The sequence below is a fragment of the Symphalangus syndactylus genome, chromosome X (genome assembly GCF_028878055.3).
Source record: "Symphalangus syndactylus isolate Jambi chromosome X, NHGRI_mSymSyn1-v2.1_pri, whole genome shotgun sequence".
NCBI classification, from domain to species: Eukaryota; Metazoa; Chordata; class Mammalia; order Primates; family Hylobatidae; genus Symphalangus; species Symphalangus syndactylus.
This window is the reverse complement of record NC_072447.2, coordinates 133,145,063-133,163,993: the sequence shown is the minus strand read 5'-3', so window position 1 is coordinate 133,163,993 and position 18,931 is coordinate 133,145,063. Positions and strand designations below refer to the sequence as shown.

Below are 18,931 nucleotides of genomic sequence, written 5' to 3'. Positions count from 1 at the left end.
GAGTATAACTGGATTGTACATAACACAAAGAATGAGGCCGGGCGCAGTGGCTCACGCCTGTAATCCCAGCAGTTGGGGAGGCCAAGGCGGGCGGATCACGAGGTCAGGAGATCGAGACCATCCTGACTAACACAGTGAACCCCCACCTCTACTAAAAAATACAAAAAATTAGCCGGGCAGGATGGCGGGTTCCTGTAGTCCCAGCTACTCAGGAGGCTGAGGCAGGAGAATGGCATGAACCCGGGAGGCGGAGCTTGCAGTGAGCCGAGATCGCGCCACTGCACTCCAGCCTGGGTGAAAGAGTGAGACTCTGTCTCAAAAAAAAAAAAAAAAAAAAAAAAGAAAGAAAGAAAGAAAGAAAACACACAAAGAAAGGAGAAATGCTTGAGGTGACGGATACCCCATTTACCCTGATGTGATTATTACCCATTGCATGCCTGCATCAAAACATGTAACCCATAAATACACACACCGACAATGTACCCATAAAAATAAAAAACAAAAATAAAAAAATTAATTTATTTTATTTATTTATGTTTTTTGAGATGGAGTCTCGCTGTGTCTTCCAGGCTGGAGTGCAGTGGCGCGATCTCGGCTCACTGCAACCTCTGCCTCCCAGGTTCAAGTGACTCTCCTGCCTCAGCCTCCCGAGTAGCTGGAACTACAGGCACGCACCACCACACCGGCTAATTTTTGTATTTTTAGTAGAGATGGGTTTTCACCATGTTGGCCAGGCTGGTCTTGAACTCCTGACCTCAAGTGATCCACCCACCCTGGCATCCCAAAGTGCTGGGATTACAGGCATGAGTCACCATGCCCAGCCTAGTTTTTGTTTTTGTTTTGTTTTAAAGAATAAAAGTGAGGCTCAGAGAGTTTAAGTGACTTGCCCAAAGTCACACAGCTGGTAAATAGTGAGCTGGAATAGGAACCCAGGTCTGTCTGAGGTTACAGACCACTGAACTCTTAGCTAAATGGGAAAGTGTGTGTGTGCATGTGTGCGCGCGCGTGTGCAGACGTGTGTGTCCATTCGTGAGTTTCAAAGTCAAGGTAAAGAGGGCTTAGGGACATCTGGGACCTACCCCAAATTTGAGAGGGGACCCTCGTGGATGAGAGGCCAGCAGAGAACTGTGTGTCGCCAGGATCTGGAATCCCCTGGGAAAAGCATGCCCGCTTGTAAAAGACAAAGTGCTTGTTTTGGGGACTTGATTCTGAGTATCCAGGAGGTCTCAGGGGCCGGCGCCCCAGTCCAGCCACAGGATCTTTCCTTGGTAACTTGTAATCTGCAGCTGCCTTTGTGGCCATCATCCACCACCACTCCTGTCCCCCAGTCCTGCGCCTGGGATGATCCTTTCCCAAGGCAGGAGAAGCAGGCCGATGCTGGAGGCTGAGCAGGTCCTTCAACCTCAAGCCCTTTAGAAGGCCCCATCCCCTGGGGCCCCTTCAGTCTTGATGCTTTCTGCCACGGCTTAGGCCTTGCTGCCCCCACCCCCAAAAAGGCCACGTGGAACTATACAGAGTAACAATTCCCAGCGGACTCTCTCCAGAGCCTCCTATCAGCAGACCCACGTAGGCGGCGGTATTGATGTTGAGGCAGGTCAGAAAGGGCAAAGGGGAGGTAGAAGGGGAGCGTGCGTGAGTGGCTTTCGAGTGGGCGCGTGGAGCAGAGCAGCCTGGCTTTGGACAGGGGAAGAAAGGTAGGCATGGGCTTTCTTCCAGCACCCGAACTCTGGCTCTCTTTGCACTTTGTGGGCCAGCCCCTCTCCCGCTAGCCCTTCCCCTGACTCTTATCTTGCCAGCGTCCCCCACCCCAACTCCCCGCAGGAGTCCTAGACTCGACTTCACTAAGAAGTCGCCGAAACTCTCCAGTCACCCCAGGTGTTCCGCCCAGGATTCTGCGGAGTCGGGCATATGGTTCCAAAATTGTATCCTCTGGGCATCTCGCGGCCTCACCCGCCGCACGGCCCGCCCTCCCGCTGGGGCCCGCACACCCCAGGAGCTCAATAATGTGGAGCGCAGGGCTTGGCCCAAAGGCGTCAAGCAAGTCTCCACTTGCAGGGGCCGAGGGGGCTGGACGAAACCTTCCCGAGTCCGCGGGGAAGGGATTTCTCTGCGGGGCATTGTGTGGGGGCTTCGCACCGGGAAGGGCACGGAACGAGCAGAGAGCCCGGGGTCCCGCTGGCTAGAAGCAGAGTGGGGGGCGCCTGCCCGGGCCGCAGCGCACGACGCGGGCTCTGCGGACGCCCTGCCTAGTGGTCCCCCGGGCGCGAGCGAGCCGCGAGGGGAAGGAGAGGCCGCGCGGGCCCCTGGCACGGCTCCCCCTGCCGTGCTGGCGACCGCGGCGGGCGGGCCGGGGCGGAGGGGCGCTGTTTCCACCGAGATGCCTCGTCCCTCCCTCGTTCCCTCCCCCACCCCGCCCGCCCGCGGTCCCTCCCGTCGGTCCCTCCCTCCGGCTCTTCCCTCCCTCCCGCCCTGCCTCCTTCGCGCCCGCCCCAGCCTCCGCCTGCGGGGACGTGTGTGTCTGTAGTGTAATTTCCCCTTTCGCTCGCTCGTTTCGGTGCAGGTCTGCGCGGGTTCGCGCCCCCTCCCCGGGCGCCCCTGCCGCCCCCTGTCTTGGCCCGGCCCTCCCCGGCATCCGCCCCGCTCCCCGCGCGCTCCACCCCGCCCCCCGCCCCGTTTTATCAGGGGCGCCGCCGTCTCACCTGGTATTTGCATCGCTCCCTCCAACTTGCCATTGGCGGCGCGACGTGTGGGAGAGCCCTGCGCCTCGCCCGCCCGGACCAGCCTGCCCCGGCGCCGAGGTGAGTCACGGGCGCGGGGTGGCGGGGGCAGGCGGGCGGGGAGGAAGGGCGGGCGGGGAGGAGGGCGGGGGACGGCGGCCCCGGCGGCCGCGGGGACGGACCGGGCGCCGCGCTCAACTTCCACTTCTCCTTTTGCCGGCGCCGAGTTCCCGGCGCCGCTCGCCCGGCCCGGCTTCCGAGGGGGAGAGGACGGGCTGGCGGGGCTGGGGACCCGCGTCTCGGCCCCCGGAGCGGGGACCTCGGAGACAGACCCCGGCCCGGCGACCGAGCTGGGCCCGTGAGCCACTCGGCCTCAGGTACGTCGATGGCGCCGGTTCTTCGAGCCTTCGGGGACCTGGAAAAGTTTGCGTGAGGGCGGAATCGAGAGCGCCGGGGCCCCGGCGTGGGGCTGGGGGCCCAGGGAAGGGCGGGAGAGTCGCGGCGTGTCGCGAGCCGCCCTGGCGTCGCCCCGCCGCGCGTGTGCTGGAGAACCCGGGCTCCCGATCCCCGAGATGGAAGTGGAATGGATTCCCCGAGTCGGGGAGTCGGGGTAGGGGCCCCTGTTTTCCCTCGCCCCCGGCAGCCCGGGTTCCGTGACGGGGCCGATCGTGACAGCGGGTCCCCAGAAGCTGAGCGCCTGAGGGCAGAGGAGGTGGGGCGGACTGTGGCGGAGCTGCTAGATTGATCCGACTACCCCCGGGGCTTCTGGGGCCAGGGCTTTAGGGTCACACGCACACATGCGCACGCAGACCTATGATTTGGAGAACTGAATCGCCAAAATAGAGACCTCTTGGCAGGGGCCGGAGTTTCCGTGTGAGCCAGCCGCCAGCCTTCCCGCTCCCGCGTTCCCGCTCTCCCCGGCTCTCCCGCCTCCGGGTTCCCTCCCGGGCCGCCGCCTAGGGGATTCAGCAGCCGCACCGTGCGGGGTCCCCTCACGCCAGCGCCTTGCTTTAGAGGCTTGAGAGACTGCTGAGGCGGTGACCGCTTTATGAATTCCTGGCTCCTCCACCGCACCCTAACCCTGACTCCCTTTTCTCACCACCGTATGCCTGCACATCACCTTCCTGACCAGAGTCACCTCCTGACCCCTTGGCACCTCAGCTCAGCGAGGTCCTCCTGGGCCGCCCCCGCCCCGCACCATACCCCAGCTGAGGGATTTGATGGCTTTTTGATTCCTGCCCCTCATCCCTTGGCCTGTGATAGAGGCCTGTCTGGTCCTGCAGCCTCTTCTGGTTAATGTTTGACAGTTCATTGTGGCTAATTATTTTAATTAGCTCTTAAAGTGGGAAGGAACAGTTACCCTTGGACTTCTCGATTTTGGCCTGGTGGGGCCTCAAATGGGAGGAGTGCTGGGGAGGTGGGGAGGTAGGAGCGGAAGTGAGGTCACCACCCCAGAGCCTGAACCACCACTGCTCAGCCCCAACAGCTGGTGGGCACGCCCATTGGGGACTCACCCCCTGCGAGCTGACCCCTGGCCCGAGTGCCAGGTTGGAGGTGGGTGAAGAGAACAGTTCTAGCTCTTCCCTTTGGGGAGACTTTGGCACTGAAAATGCCCGGGGAACACGTATGCCCAGCAAGAATGCCAGTCCTTCCTTGCAGTTAGTTACACTGGGTTTTCCTGGTTATAAAGTGCTTTCTCGACCATTAATTCAGATTCAGTGCATCCAGTACAGGAGCAGCGTAGGGGGAGCTCTCTGGAGTTCAGTGAAGATTATCAGGGAGGACGTCCTATCCCAGCCAGCCGGTGTGAGGAAGAGGCTACCTTGCATCTGGTTGTTTCTGGGGCTGGATTCAGAGCCTGGGATCTCTTGTTGGGGGCAGGGGTGGGGGGGACCATGAAGCAGGCTCCATGCTACCACCCTCACCCAGCCTCTTGCTGTGAGCCGAAGGAGTGGCTTGTTTGCAACTATGTCTGGCATTCCTCCCTGTGCTGCACTGTTTGCTCGGTGGTTGCTCAGGAACTGGCGCCCACCCCTAGACAACCTAGGGGCCCAAAATCCACTCTCCCTCACCTAGTGCTAAGTGGTGACACAGTGGCTTCTGTCTTCTCTGGCATATATTGGTATCTAAAATAGAGGGTGCTGTGGTCTGTCTCTAGGGGCCTGATTGATAGCATGTCCAAAATGCCCCTCATCTTGCAAAAATCAGGCCCTGTGTCGCACAGACCCAGCTAGGCACAGGCTGAGGAGTTTGCTTTCCTGGGGAAACCTCTGCTCTTCTGCTCTTAAGCTTGGCCTTCGTCCTTTCCACATCCCCTACCCCTGCAATGTTCTAATTTTACATCCAGTTTTTGTTTTTGCATTTAGAGTGTTGTTTTTTTTTTTTGTTTTTTTGTTTTTTGTTTTTGTTTTTTAATTCAGGGTCTCACTTTGTCACCCAGGCTGGAGTGCAGTGGCACAGTCACAGCTCACTGTAATCTTGAACTCCTTACCTCCAGTTCTTTTTTTTTTTTTTTTGAGATGGAGTTTCACTCCTGTTGCCCAGGCTGGAGTGCAATGGCACAATCTTGGCTTGCCACAACCTCCGCCTCCCGGGTTCAAGTGATTCTCCTGCCTCAGCCTCCCGAATAGCTGGGATTACAGGCATGTGCCACCACGCCCGGCTAATTTTGTATTTTTGGTAGAGACGGGGTTTCTCCATGTTGGTCAGGCTGGTCTCAAACTCCTGACCTCAGGTGATCCACCCGCCTCTGCCTCCCAAAGTTCTGGATTACAGGCGTGAGCCACTGCGCCCAGCTACCTCCAGTTCTTAAAGCCTGGCTGTCTAGGTTGAAATCCCAGTGTTGTTATTTACTAGCTATGTGATCCCAGTCAATTGTATGCCCCAGTTTCCTTATCTGTCACATGAGACCTACTTTATAACACTTTGGTGAGGATCAAATACATGAATGAATACATATAAGATGCTTATTAGAACAGCACATGGCACACAGTAAGTGCTAGCTGCCCTTATGATATTGCCTAATGCAGCGCCTAAAACTCAGATTCAATTCAGCAAACACTCGCTCAGAGCCAGTCCTAGTACCAGGCCCCAGTGAAGTAGCAGTGAGGAAAACATGGATGTGAGGAAGACACCACCTGCCTTCCGGGATTGTGTGTACCTTTTCATGTGGGCTGGAGTCGGAGCAGGGGTATGGGAGGGGGTCAGGGAGAGGGGATACGTCATCTATATAAATAATTGTCCTTGGAAGCCAGGATCAAATTCCTGAGCCAGTGTGGGAGATCAAGCACCCTAGACTTGGGGGCTTCTCTTTGCCTGAAGACCCCGGCCAGATTCTGGTCTAGATGCACCCCCCACCCTCCCCACACACCGAGTCTTGCCCTAGGATTTGGGTGAATGAGAGAGGGAAAGGCACACTGGTTTTCTTTTCTTTTCTTTTCTGTTTTTTTTTTTTTTTTTGAGATGGAGTCTCGCTCTGTCACCCAGGCTGGAGTGCAGTGGCCCAATCTCAGCTCACTGCAACCTCTGCCTCCCACCCAGGCCCAAGCAATTCTCCCTGCCTTAGCCTTCTGAATAGCTAGGATTACAGGTGCCCACAACCTTCCCCAGCTAATTTTTGTATATTTTAGTAGAGATGGGGTTTCACCATGTTGGCCAGGCTGGTCTTGAACTCCTGACCTCAGATGATCTGCCCGCCTTGGCCTCCCAAAGTGCTGGGATTACAGGCGTGAGCCATTGCTCCTGGCTGGGACACTGGTTTCTGCATGAGCTACAGGTGGCAATCTTGCAGGATGTTATTTGTTGGGTTCCAGGGCAGGATGGCATTTCTTAGGGACACCCCCAAACATCCCTATAGCCCCCTGCAGTGGAAGGGCTCATGTCTGCCATGCCCCCTGTCTCCCCAGGATCTCCCACCGAGCTGGGAAAGGCCCTGGGCAGCCTTCTGTCCTCAGAGTAGGGCCTGACCCCAACCCGGGCTTGGCATCTCTCCTGGATTTCTAAGCTGCAAAGAGGTTTCTGGCTTCTCTTCCAATTTATTCTTTTTGTGGTTCTCAGACTGAAAACTACTTCTGCAGGGGAGAAAGGAAACTCCTGCAAGGTACCCAGAATCCCATAGGCGCTTTCCTAGGGGTCAGGGGCTTTTCTCATCAACACCAACCTGCCTGCAAATCTCTGGCAGCTGAGCCTCGTGTGTCCTGTAATAGCAGCCACACTGCTAATGCCCTGTAGCTCAGGCCCCAGTGCTGGTTGCCAAGAAACTGCTGGTCGGGGTGCTTATGAGGGTTCTGACCTCATAGGGGCTGCTGAATTTCAATTCAACAGACATTTATTAATACCTACTGTGTGCCCAACCGATGCTAGGCGCCGTGGGGAAGATGAGAGAAGGAGGCGCTGGGGAAGAGATGACTAAGACACTGAAACAATCAGAGGCGAGGACAAGCAGCCAGGCCAGTGGCTGGTCAGGTGCTAATTGTGCTTGTTGGAGCAGAGGCCAGCGCGGCCGGGACTGGAGGTCAGCAGCAGCTGGAGGAGGGAGGGAAGGCTTTGTGAGGGATGCGGGTCTAGGCTAGACCTTGAAGGGGGGTGAGGGAGAAGCGAGGGGGAGATTTGGCTCAGCAGAAAAGGAAGAAAAGACGCCTTTCTCTCTATTCCCTGGCCACGAACTGACCTTCGAAGCCTGGATGATTGTTTGGCAAATGCATGTCACATAAAAGACCAGGTCAGCGAGTGTGGGTGGCTCAGTGCAAACCCCTGTCTCCACTCCGGGAGATACAAACTGGCTGGCCAGCCTGCCACCCAAGCTGAGGGGATTTCATTTTGAAACCCCTCCCTTACCAGAAACACACACACACACACACGCGCGCGCGCGTGCACACACAGGCCCCTGGGGAGTGGGAGAGATGGCAGGAGAGACACGTAGGGCACTTAAATGACAGGAAAACTGACATGCCACACGTGCTCATGGCAGTCTCAGGCTGGCTGGATCCCACCTTTCCCCCAGGGTTCTGAGATTTCTCTGGAAGCCCAGAGCTTCAGGTGGAGGAGAGAGATTTTCATAATTGTTCCCCACTCCACCATCTGGGAAATGAAGAATGTAGAGTTTCATGTATTTCTGCCCAGACAGCTAAGGACTAGCCATATATTGCTTCCACTGATTCTGTGTCTCCCAAGGCTGGACATGGAGGAAGCTTGGCCCTTGTTGGGTTTAATTGGATAAAAAGCTCCCGGACATCCCCCTGCCACATACACACACTCATCATTTTCCCACTCTCACTGCCCTGCCCCCTCCCCAGCACATTTCAACACCAAAGGGACATACCAGAGGGCCCTGACTTCTTGGTTGGGAAATCATGCCCTAAGGTGAGTTTCTCAGCAAAGAGACCCCAGCCTGCTTCCAGGGTGAGGAGGAGGGTCAGGGAGCAGGGAAGGGTGTTTCATGCAGGAAGGTCTGCAAGGGAAAGTGCCAGAACATTTCTCAGAGAGGCTAACAAGAAGCAAGCTAAGCAGTTTGTAGAGGCTGAGCAAGCTCTCCCTTGAGTTGCCACCTTCTTTTTTTTTTTTTTTTTTTTTAATTTGAGACAGAGTCTTGCTCTGTCACCCAGGCTGGAGTGCAGTGGTGTGATCTCGGCTCACTGCAACCTCCATCTCCCGGGTTCAAGCAATTCTCCTGCCTCAGCCTCCTAAGTAGCTGGGATTACAGGCGCCCACCACCATGCCCAGCTAATTTTTTGTTTTTTTGTACTTTTTAGTAGAGACAGGGTTTCGCCATGTTGGCCAGCCTGGTCTCGAACCCCTGACCTCAGGTGATCCACCTGTCTTGGCCTCCCAAAGTGCTGGGATTACAGGCGTGAGCCACCGCACCCTGGTCATTTTCTTGGCCCAGTGTGGGCACTTCCTGCCTCTCAGAACACCTGACTCTCCTGAAGCTTCCTTTCCTCTTCCAGTGTGACCCAATATCCTTCCCAATACACGTTATTGTCTAGAGGAGGAAGAGCACAGGCTCTCTACATTTATATGCCAAACTTACTGGCTGTGTGACTATTTGCTGTTGAGCTAGTTACTTAACCACTCTGGGAGTCAGCACCCATCTCACAGGGTTGGAGTGAAGCTTAAGTGAGACGATGCATATAAAGCACTCAGCAGAGTGCCTGGCATATAGTACCCACCCAGTAAGTGTTCACTGCTGTTATTATTATTCCTGTGACAGTTATTATTGTCACCATTTCCCCTTCACACAACCTTGACTTTGCCAGGCTCTAGGGACCAACTACTTCTTTGGCAATGCTGGCAGGGCATGCCACACCCATTTCTGAAACTAAGAGGGAGATTTTCCAGGTTTTTCTGCTTTTTGTTAACTCGGCCATTGCACAGGATAGGGAAAGGATGTAATAGAAGGTGTGTGCGTGTGTCTGTCTGTGTGTGTGTGTGTGTGTGTAATATACTGAATGGCAGGCAGTGCTGTAGTGAAGAGCAAAACTCAAATCGTTAATATTTGTATTAACATTGCCTTCTTTAGTCCTTCACCATTTTCATCTTGAGCATCATGCACTGCAGAAATAAGAGTAAGTTAGTTTCTTTGAGAGAAGGCCTAACGTTGTACTCCTGGGAACTATTTAGCAATCATCAGATTATTGTTATTATCCTACTGAGTGTAAAATTCTGGGAGCCAACTGGCTGACTACCACTCACTCTCACCCTTCACTAGAATAGATGATGGGTCCATTCTGGGCCAATGCCCAGAGGCCTTGAGTTGAGGCTGGGGCACTGCCTTTGCCCAGAAGAGCTCCCAGGGGACTGGGGGCCATTCCCCTTCCAGAGGCCTCCCAGCGAGTAACTTGGAGGTTCCATTTGCTATTGACTGGATTGTGTTTGCTTGAGGAGCCTGTGACCACCCGCAGGGACAGGCAGCCTAGGATAAACTGGACCACCCCTGAGTAAAGCACTCCACTCAGTCCCTTGGTCCCCACCCCTCAGTTAGAACTGCTAGGCTTTGGGGGATGGGAGGGTGGCAATTATTCTTAACCTCCCGAAATTCCTGATGACCCGATAACAAGGAGGTATTTAGACATAGAATGAGGAGCTAATCTTTTTCCTATAATGCCCCCTGAGGATAACAGAGGCTAGTTCAGCTCCGCTAATTCTATGAGAATCTATGCACAGAAAACACCTGTCTCATTAGGTGACCACTTCTAATTAGCCATTCTAATAAGTGTGCGGTGGTATCTCATTGTGATTTTAATTTGTATTTTCCTGATGATGTTTGTATTGACTGATGATGTTGAACATCTTTTCATATAGTTGCTGTCCATATGTCTTCTTTGTTGAGGTGTCTGTTCAAATCTTTTGCCCTTTTTTAAACTGAATTGTTTGTTTTCTTGTAGTTGAGTTGTGAGAGTTCTTTATATTTTTTGGATACAAGACTTTCATCAGATACATGCTTTGTAAATACTTTCTGGTAGTCTGTGGCTTCTTTTAATCCCCTTCTCAAGAAGTGTCTTTTGACTTTAGCAGACATTTTTAATTTTGATGAAACTACAACTTTTCAATCTTTCTTTTTATGGATCATAGTTTTGGTGCTGTATCGAAGAACTCTTCCTCTAGCCTTAGTTCACAAATATTTTGTCTCATATTTTCTTTTATAGGTTTTATAATATTAGTCTTTACATTTTAGTCTATGGTCTGCTTTGAGTTAATTTTTCTGTATGGTGAGTGGTATGGATCCAAATTCTTTTCCTTCCTTCCTTCCTTCCTTCCTTCCTTCCTTCCTCCCTCCCTCCCTCCCTCCCTCCCTCCTTCTCTCTCTCTTTCTTTCTTTCTTTCCTTTCTTTCTCTCTCTCTCTCTCTCTTTATCTTGATTTCTTGCTTTCTTCTTTCTTTCTTTTTCTTGGTCTTTCTCTGTTGCCCAGGCTGGAGTGCAGTGGTATGATTATGGTTCATTGCAGCCTTGACCTCCTAAGCTCAAGTGATCCTACCACCTTAGCCTTCCAAGTAGCTGGGACCACAAGAGTGTGCCACCATGCCCGGCTAATTTAAAATTTTTTTTTGTAGAGGTATGTTCTCACTATGTTGCCCAGGCTGATCTTGAACTCCTGGCCTCAAGCTATCCTCCCAGCTTGGCCTCCCTAAGTGCTAGGATTACAGGTGTGAGCCATTGCACCCAGCCTTTTTTTTCTTTATGCATATGAATATCTAATTATTCTAGCACTATTTGTTGAAAAAGCTATCATCAGTCTGCTACCATTGTCTATATGTGGGCCCATTTCTGTACTCTGTATTCAATTCCATTGATTGGTCTACTTGTTTCTCTTTACATTAATGCCAACTGTTTTGATTACTGTAGCTTTATAATCATTCTTGAAATCAGGTAGTATTAGCTTTTCAACTTTGCTTTTGTTTGAAGTTGTTTTTGGCTAGTTTAAGTCCTTTGCGATTTCACGTGATTTTTAGGGTTGACTTGTCCATAACATTTTCTTTTAATATTTGCATTTATCCCACTTGCATTAATTTTTGTTGTAACAAATATGTTTGGTGTTTTATTTTATTTTGAGATGGAGTCCCACTCTGTCGCCCAGGCTGGAGTGCCAGTCGTGCGATCTCAGCTCACTGGAACCTCTGCCTCCTGGGTTCAAGCAATTCTCCTACCTCAGCCTCCCAAGTAGCTGAGATTGCAGGCATGTACCACCACACCCAGCTAAATTTTTTTTTTAAATATATTTTTAGTAGAGATGCGGTTTCACCATGTTGGCCAGGCTGGTCTCAAACTCCTGACCTCAAATGATCCACCCGCTTTGGCCTCCCAAAGTGCTGGGATTACCGGCGTGAGCCACTGCACCCAGTCTGGCCTTGTTTGTTTTTGTTTGTTTGTTTTTTTGAGACGGAGTTTCCCTCTTGTTGCCCAGGCTGGAGTGCAATGGCGCGATCTCGGCTCACTGCAACCTCTGCCTCCCAGGTTCAAGCGATTCTCCTGCCTCAGCCTCCCGACCTCCCGAGTACCTGGGATTACAGGCATGCGCCACCACACCCGGCAAATTCTGTATTTTTAGTAGAGACGGGGTTTCTCCATGTTGGTCAGGCTGGTCTGGAACTCCCGACCACAGGTGATCCACCCGCCTCGGCCTTCCAAAGTGCTGGGATTACAGGCGTGAACCACCGCGCCCGGCTTGTTTTTTAAATCTTATATTATAATCATGTTTGTCCCTTATGTTACCATTATTTTAGATGATGCTTATCTTTTAATTGATATTCTTAGCCTAAAAAGTTTCTTAACTTTATTATGCATTTGTAAAATAGGACTACTTATTTGTTATTTGCTCTTGATTTATTACCAATTTTTGGTGAATAAATCCATGACTATCTGCCTCATACATCATTTTATAGATGCCAATCATATACTTGCTCAGCCTTGTCTGTCCAGAAAACAAAAGGCTTCTTTAAGTAAAATTTTTCCTCATATAGTTATCCTCTTACCCCTGTTTTCTTGAATCACTTGACTTCTTAGACCTGATCCAGAATGAAGTCTTTCCTGAGGGTTCAGTGATCAACCAATAACCCCAGGGTGGAAACACTGTGGTTTTGTACAAAGACAGAATGCTTTGGTGATGACCTGATCATCAACTGCCTTCTCAGTGCCACTTGGAATAAATGACTCTAGCTAATACATCTTGTCCCTAACAGAGGCCTGGAGCAAGAGAGGAAAAGTAACTTTGGAGCCTTGGAGACATTTGCCCAACTCTATGGCTACCTTACCCCTAGTCTGTAGCCCTAAGATCTATCAGGACCTGTGGTCTCATTTCTAGAGATCTCACTCTTGTTGAGAATTTACGTGAACTTCATTCATGAATGCCCAAGCCTGTGTTAGTCAGGAGATGAAATGGCTTTGATCCCATGGATTTTACTACCTGTTGGGGAAACGAGATACACATGAAATAATTAAAGGGCAATTCAAGACCCTGTGGGATTAATAAATTTTGTGGTAGAATTTAAAGGTCATGGGGGCTTAGAGAACGGGGTTCCATGGGCGCAGACCGTAATTATGAGGGTATAACCAGCTCCATGGGGTTGGTGGATGTGATTGGGACCTTGCTGGATAGGCACTATTTGATTAGCCAAAAAGGAGCAGCAAAGGCATGGCAGGCCTGAGAAACTCCGTGAATGAGCCTGGAATGTTCCCTCAGGGGACCATGAGGAGACCACTGGGCTTCAAGCCCAGGCTTAAGTTGGGAAATCATGGGAAACAAGCCGGAGTAGGTAGGGTGGGGTCAGACTGTGAAGGACCTTTGGAAACTGAGCAGATGAGTTTGGACCATACGGCTCTGCCGAGTCCATCTGGTGTGGTCACAGCCATCGATGTCAATGTGTGTCCTGGAGTAGGAGTTGGCGCCAGCTCAGAAGCTGAGGGAGGAGCTAGGCAGAGGCTGGGCCAAGACTGGAACTTGATCTTCCTCACTCCCAGTCAAGTGGGCTTTCTGCTGCATCAGGCCTAGCTTTTAGCTTTCCAAAGGATTTTCACATTCACTCCATATAGCTTCCTAACAGAACCCACAGGTATGGGGTATAGATGGTGAAGACCAGCTCACTCCATGGCTACTGGGGTGACGGGAGGTAGAACCACCAAGAAACACCCTATAGCTCACCTGCTGGTTGGCCCCACCAGGTGACCACTTGTCCTGGAGCCCCTTCTCAGGCTCAAACATGTTAGTTCCAGAGGATGGTCTCCTTAAATGAAAATGTATTAAGAGCCAGGCAGTGGCTCATGCCTGTAATCCTAGCACTTTGGGAGGCCAAGGCGGGTGGATCACTTGAGGTCAGGAGTTAGAGACCAGTCTGGCCAACATGGCAAAACCCGTCTCTAGTAAAAACACAAAATTAGCAGGGCATGGTGATGCGCACCTATAATCCCAGATACTTGGGAGGCTGAGACATGAGAATCGCCTGAACCTGGGAAGCGGAGGTTGCCATGAGCCGAGGTAGCACTGCTGCACTCCAGCCTGGGCAACAGAGTGAGACTCTATCAAAAGAAAAAAGAAAATGTATTAAGGAGAGAGATGACACTTAACACAATAACAATTTTTTGGTTTTTTTGTTTGTTTTTTGAGACGGAGTATCGCTCTTGTCACCCAGGCTAGAGTGCAGTTGCGTGATCTCGGCTCACTGCAACCTCCACTTTCTGGGTTCAAGCAATTCTCCTGCCTTAGCCTCCCGAGTAGCTGGGATTACAGGCACCTACCGCCCCACCCAGATAATTTTTGTATTTTTAGTAGAGACGGGGTTTCACCATGTTAGCCAGGCTGGTCTCGACCTCCTGACCTCAGGCGATCCACCCGCCTCGGCCTCCCAAAGTGTTGGGATTACAAGCGTGAGCCCCTGCGCCTGGCTGGCCTGAAAGTTTCGATAGAGGGAAGAAATGTGGAGCCCCGATGGCCACTATGGTCAATAAGCCTGCGTGGAGCTCTGGACAGCATGAAATCTCTAGGGAGGGAGGCCCGAGGCTGCGAGAGCCCTGTGACGTGGTGTGCCTGTGGTTACATAGCCCATTAATGGCAAAATTGACTTAGCAGAGTTTTTCCAAACTTTCCCACCCAAGTGCTCCCAAACTACTGAAAACTGTATTCTAGAGACCTAGAAGGACAGCTAAAATTTCTTGGAAGTATGACTTTTGATCTTAAATGTGAATGTTGCAATCTACTGCCTCGAGTACATTTTAAGTGATTTATCAGTGAACAAAATGGAGGCCCCTGGAAGATGAGCCCGGTCTGGACTGTGGCTTTGACGCCTAGTCTGGGGCTTGGTCAGCTTTGGCATGCAGGCCCTGTCTCTGTAGGGCCTGCCTACAGGTGGGTCAGAGGTTGAACTTTCAGAAATTTAGCCTAAAAGTGCTGGAAGGGAAATCTGTCACCCTCAGCATTTTCATTTGCTTCCTGTCTCCATCCCTGTCTCCCTTTGTGATTCAAACACATTCAATGGAAAAATCTAGCCCCTTCTGTCCTGGGGGATAATCTTTTAGCTCACTCAGTGGTTAGCTCCGGCCTCATCCTAGCCTTTGGGTGGGTGCATAGATTCCAGTGTGGGATGGACACAGACAGCTTGGGACCCATGAGGCTCAGAAGCCTGGGTGTGGATTGGCCAAGATTGTGCCCAAGGACTTCCCAGCCTCATCTCCTCCATCACAGTCAGCCTGCAGCCCCTCATTCAGCCCCACCTTTAGCTTAGAGTGTTTACAGTGCTCTCCAGTAAAAAACAAATATATCTGCCTGGACTTGCAGTGCCTTCTAGCCTAGAGCTACCCACCGTCATCTCTGGGTGGCTAAGGACAGAAGAGCCGTGGAGGCACTCCAGGTCAAAGTTAGCTTCCTTAGCAGCACCACGTCTCATTCCTGTCTCCATAGCCTGCAGATAGAGAAGGTACAATTTAAAAAGAACGCATGCCCTCTCCAGCTTGAGCAAGCTGCATAAAGCACTATGAATATTCAGGTTTCGCTCTGGCAGGCAGGGCCCCAGGCACTGCGGGGCTGTGCCAGGCAGTAATCCTTCATCCACACCCCCTGCCTGCCCATGGCTTAGGGGGGCTCCGGGCTGCTGGAGCCTGTAGTGACGAAAGAGCAGGTAGGGCCCTGGGCAGGCTGTCTGGGCCAGGCAGGGCGGGGGCAGCCGGCTGGGTGAGGCCCAGATTCCCCAGGCTGATAAGGCAGCCTGTAAACACCCGGCAAGGGGAGGGGGCAGAGGGCAGGCGACCAGATGGCAGGAGAGGGGGGAAACAGGAGCCCAGGCCTAGCTGCAGGAAGTGGGGCTCGATGTGGAAACATCCTGTCCAGCGGGGGCTAGGCTGGTGGCCATCAAGGATCACTCCCTCCACCACGAAGGCAAGCTCAGTGCAAGGTGGGGCTGCTGGCCTGGGCGCCAGGCCAAGAACCTGGTTCCTGACATCTCCAAAGGACATGATCAATGGGTCTCTATTATGGGTTGCTCTACCACCTAGCACTGCTGAGGCGAAATCAGAACTGAGCTGCCCCTCATGGAGACAGTCAACAGAAGGATTGTCTGAGAGAATCTGACTCTCACAGGAAAATCTTCATCATCACTATCAGTGAGGAGCATCTATTTGAACGCTTAATTGTGTCAAAGGCCTCCTGCAGCACCCAAAGGAGAGCCACGTATCTGACACTCCATTCTATTCTGGCTTACAGTGCTCACTCTTTTTTTTCTTTCTTTTTCTTTTTATTTTATTTATTTTTTTTTTTTTTGAGACAGTCTCGCACTGTCGCTCAGGCTGGAGTGCAGTGGCGCGATCTTGACTCACTGCAACCTCTGCCTCCCAGGTTCAAGAGATTCTCCTGCCTCAGCCTCCCGAGTAGCTGGGATTACAGGCATGCACCACCACGCTCAGCTAATTTTGTATTTTTAGTAGAGCCGGGGTTTCTCCATGTTGGTCAGGCTGGTCTTGAACTCCCGACCTCAGGTGATCTGCCTGCCTCGGCCTCCCAAAGTGTTGGGATTACAGGCGTGAGCCACCGCATCCAGCTGCTTTTTTTTTTTTTTTTTTTTAATAGAGACGGGTTTCATCATGTTGTCTAGGCTTGTCTCGAACCCCTGGCCTCAAGCCATCCTCCCACCTCGGCCTCCCAAAGTGCTAGGATTACAGGCACAAGCCACCATACCCGGCCCCTTGCAGTACTTTCTAATTAGAACCTCAGAGGTTCAGAACTGGCTGAGCCTTTAGCAAAAGATTACCAAACTTGCCCACTTCACTTTACAGATGGGGAAATTGGGATCCAGAGAGGGGCAGGGACTTGGCCACATTAATGGCAGACCTGAAATTAAAGTCCTTAGTTGGAAGTGTTTTCCACTGCTTACCCCGAGGAAAGCAGCTTGCATAAGGTTGGACCTGCCATGCATACTCAGTGACCCTGTACTTACCCTTGCCTAGGATTATAGGGAGGCTGGGAGGAGGAAACAGCCTTGGAGCCATCAACCAAAGGACCTTAGCTTGTGCATGACCTTCAGTGGGCTGCTGCCCTTTTCTGGGCCTCAGTTAAAAAAAAAGACAACTGCTTTATTAGATATAGTTCAAATACCATATAATTCATCCTCTTAAAGCATACACTTCAGTAGTTTTTAGTCTATTGTCAGAGTTGTACATCCATCACCAGAATCCATTTTAGAACATTTTCATCACCCCCAGGCAGGGCATGGTGGCTGACGCCTATCACCTCAGCACTTTGAGAAGCTGAGGTGGGCGGATCACTTGAGGCTAGGAGTTTGAGACCAGCCAGGCCAACATGGTGAAACCCCATCTCTAATAAAAATACAAAAATGAGCCCAGTGTGGTGGCACACACCTGTAGTCCCAGCTACTCGGGAGGCTAAGGCATGAGAATAACTCGAACCCGGGAGGCAGAGGTTACTGTGAGCTGAGATTGTGCTACTGCACTCCAGTCTGGGCGACAGAGTCAGACTCTGTCTCAAAAACAAAACAAAACAAAAAACCCAAAACATTTTCATCACCCCCAAAAGAAATCCCATACCCATTAGTATTCACTCCCCATTTTCTCCCAACCCTTGGGCCTCAATTTTGAAGATACTTGCTACAAACATGTTTTGAGGGGGTGGAGCACCCAGCAATATTGTTTAGGCAGATGGGCTACCGAGCTTACTGGGAACTTCGATACAAAGAGACTCTACCACAGAGAATAGGGTGGGCCCCATGATTAGTCCCCTAGTCCTGGGCCTGGCACCTATGAGGTGTTCAAGGCTGACTTTCCATAAATATTTGAATAAACATGTGAACCAACACCCCAAGATAAGAGCCCAGACTTACATTATGTGTAAGCCAAGAGCAAGTGTATATTTATGGGGCAGGGACCATGCTGTGGCTACTTCAGGTCTGGAGCCAGGAACTCTCTGGAAACAGCAGAGCTTATAGGAAGAGTCCGCCTCCACATCATCAGAGCTGGAAGGCTCCCCCTCCACAATACTCCTTCTCAGCAGCTGGCCACAGGAGCTCACATGGTCACCATTTTGGTGCAGACTGGGCCCAGGAAGTTAGAATTGACTTACTAGATGGAGCTTGGGTTGACATTGAGTCCTTGAGGGGCATGGGACACAAGCCTGGGAAGCCTGTGTTGAAGCGGCCCCACAGGGGCTCTGAGGCTTCGAAGTGGAGAGCTGTGAGCCAGCCTTGAGCTTGAGATCCTAGCAGATGGTTGCTAGCATGGACAGAGGGAAAAGCAGGGACTTCAAGATCAAGGTCACACTGGCCACAGTTTGAGTTCTGCCTCCATTCTTGGGCAGTGGTGGCCTTGATCGTGTTACCTAATCTCTGAGCCTCACTTCTACTGTTTTTCAAATGAAACCGTTAAAACAGAATTATTACCAAAACAGATTTCACTGAAAACAAAGTTCATTGCGTGTAGTAGTTGGAAATCTAGGTTCAAACCCCGGCTCTGCCACTCGCTGGCTCCTTTGCAGGGACGGTGTAGTGTGAGACTAAAAGGAGATACCTTATATCCAGGGCCTGGTGCTACAGCAACCCAACAGCCCGCACCCCAGAACTACACATCCCTGCCACCTTCCCTGCACACCACCCTATCATCTTGTCATTTTTACTGTTTGGCCCTCCTTTCCCCGAAGCAGAAGGAGCAACTTGAAGTGGTATCAGAGAGCGCAAAAGAAAATCTTGCCCACGTTTACACAAGCACCCACACCCCTCCGCCCCTCCCCCAGCAGGCCATGCCCGAGACCACAGTGGCCACACCCACCACGCTGGGCCCACCAGCGGCTCAGGTCACTGCCAACCCCACAAGTGCTCACCCTGAGCTGGCACCAACCTCAAGCGCTTCCACCCCCTCCACCCAAACACGTGCCGCCAGCTTTGAGCCAGGCTTGTAACCAAACCCTGGCCCTGGGTTTGTGCTGCAGATGTAGGGAGGGGCTGGCAGAAGCCCAGGTGCACATCCAGATGTTGTCTCTAAGGTTTCCTTGGCGTTCTCCCTACCAGCTGTGAAGCCGTATTCACTCCAGCTTGCAGGAGTGGACAAGCAGGTACTCCCCTCAGGGGCAGCAGGGCCCTATCTGGAGGGAACTGGTTCCTCTTTGTCCTTGGGGGAACATAGAGTGAAAGGGGACAGGGAAAAGTGGGACCCTGCTCTCTCTCTTTTTTTTTTTTTTTTTTTTTTTGAGATGGAGTCTCCTCTGTCACCCAGGCTGGAGTGCGGTGGC

General features: G+C 51.9%; 2 protein-coding genes across 4 annotated transcripts in view; one reads left to right on the top strand and one right to left on the bottom strand.

The window, feature by feature from the left end:
• The window catches only part of LOC134735983 (collagen, type I, alpha 1a-like), a 40,695-nt gene that overhangs the window by 13,881 nt on the left and 7,883 nt on the right, over positions 1-18,931 (bottom strand). The window contains exons 4-8 of the mRNA XM_063634592.1: positions 4,449-4,584; positions 4,232-4,301; positions 3,513-3,743; positions 3,147-3,414; positions 2,700-3,089 (exon numbers count right to left, since the gene is read on the bottom strand). Coding sequence (XP_063490662.1) covers positions 2,700-3,089; positions 3,147-3,414; positions 3,513-3,743; positions 4,232-4,301; positions 4,449-4,584 — 1,095 coding nt within the window. The remainder of the gene's footprint in view (positions 1-2,699; positions 3,090-3,146; positions 3,415-3,512; positions 3,744-4,231; positions 4,302-4,448; positions 4,585-18,931) is intronic.
• Positions 2,452-18,931, top strand: part of ELF4 (E74 like ETS transcription factor 4) — a 45,916-nt gene continuing 29,436 nt past the window's right edge. Inside the window, exon 1 of one of the 3 annotated variants that reach the window (XM_055266856.2) lies at positions 2,452-2,798. The gene's annotated coding sequence lies outside the window, so the exon portion shown is untranslated. Of the gene's footprint in view, positions 2,799-2,852; positions 3,095-18,931 lie in introns of those variants that run through there. The other 2 variants (XM_055266852.2, XM_055266857.2) reach the window with 2 other exon arrangements.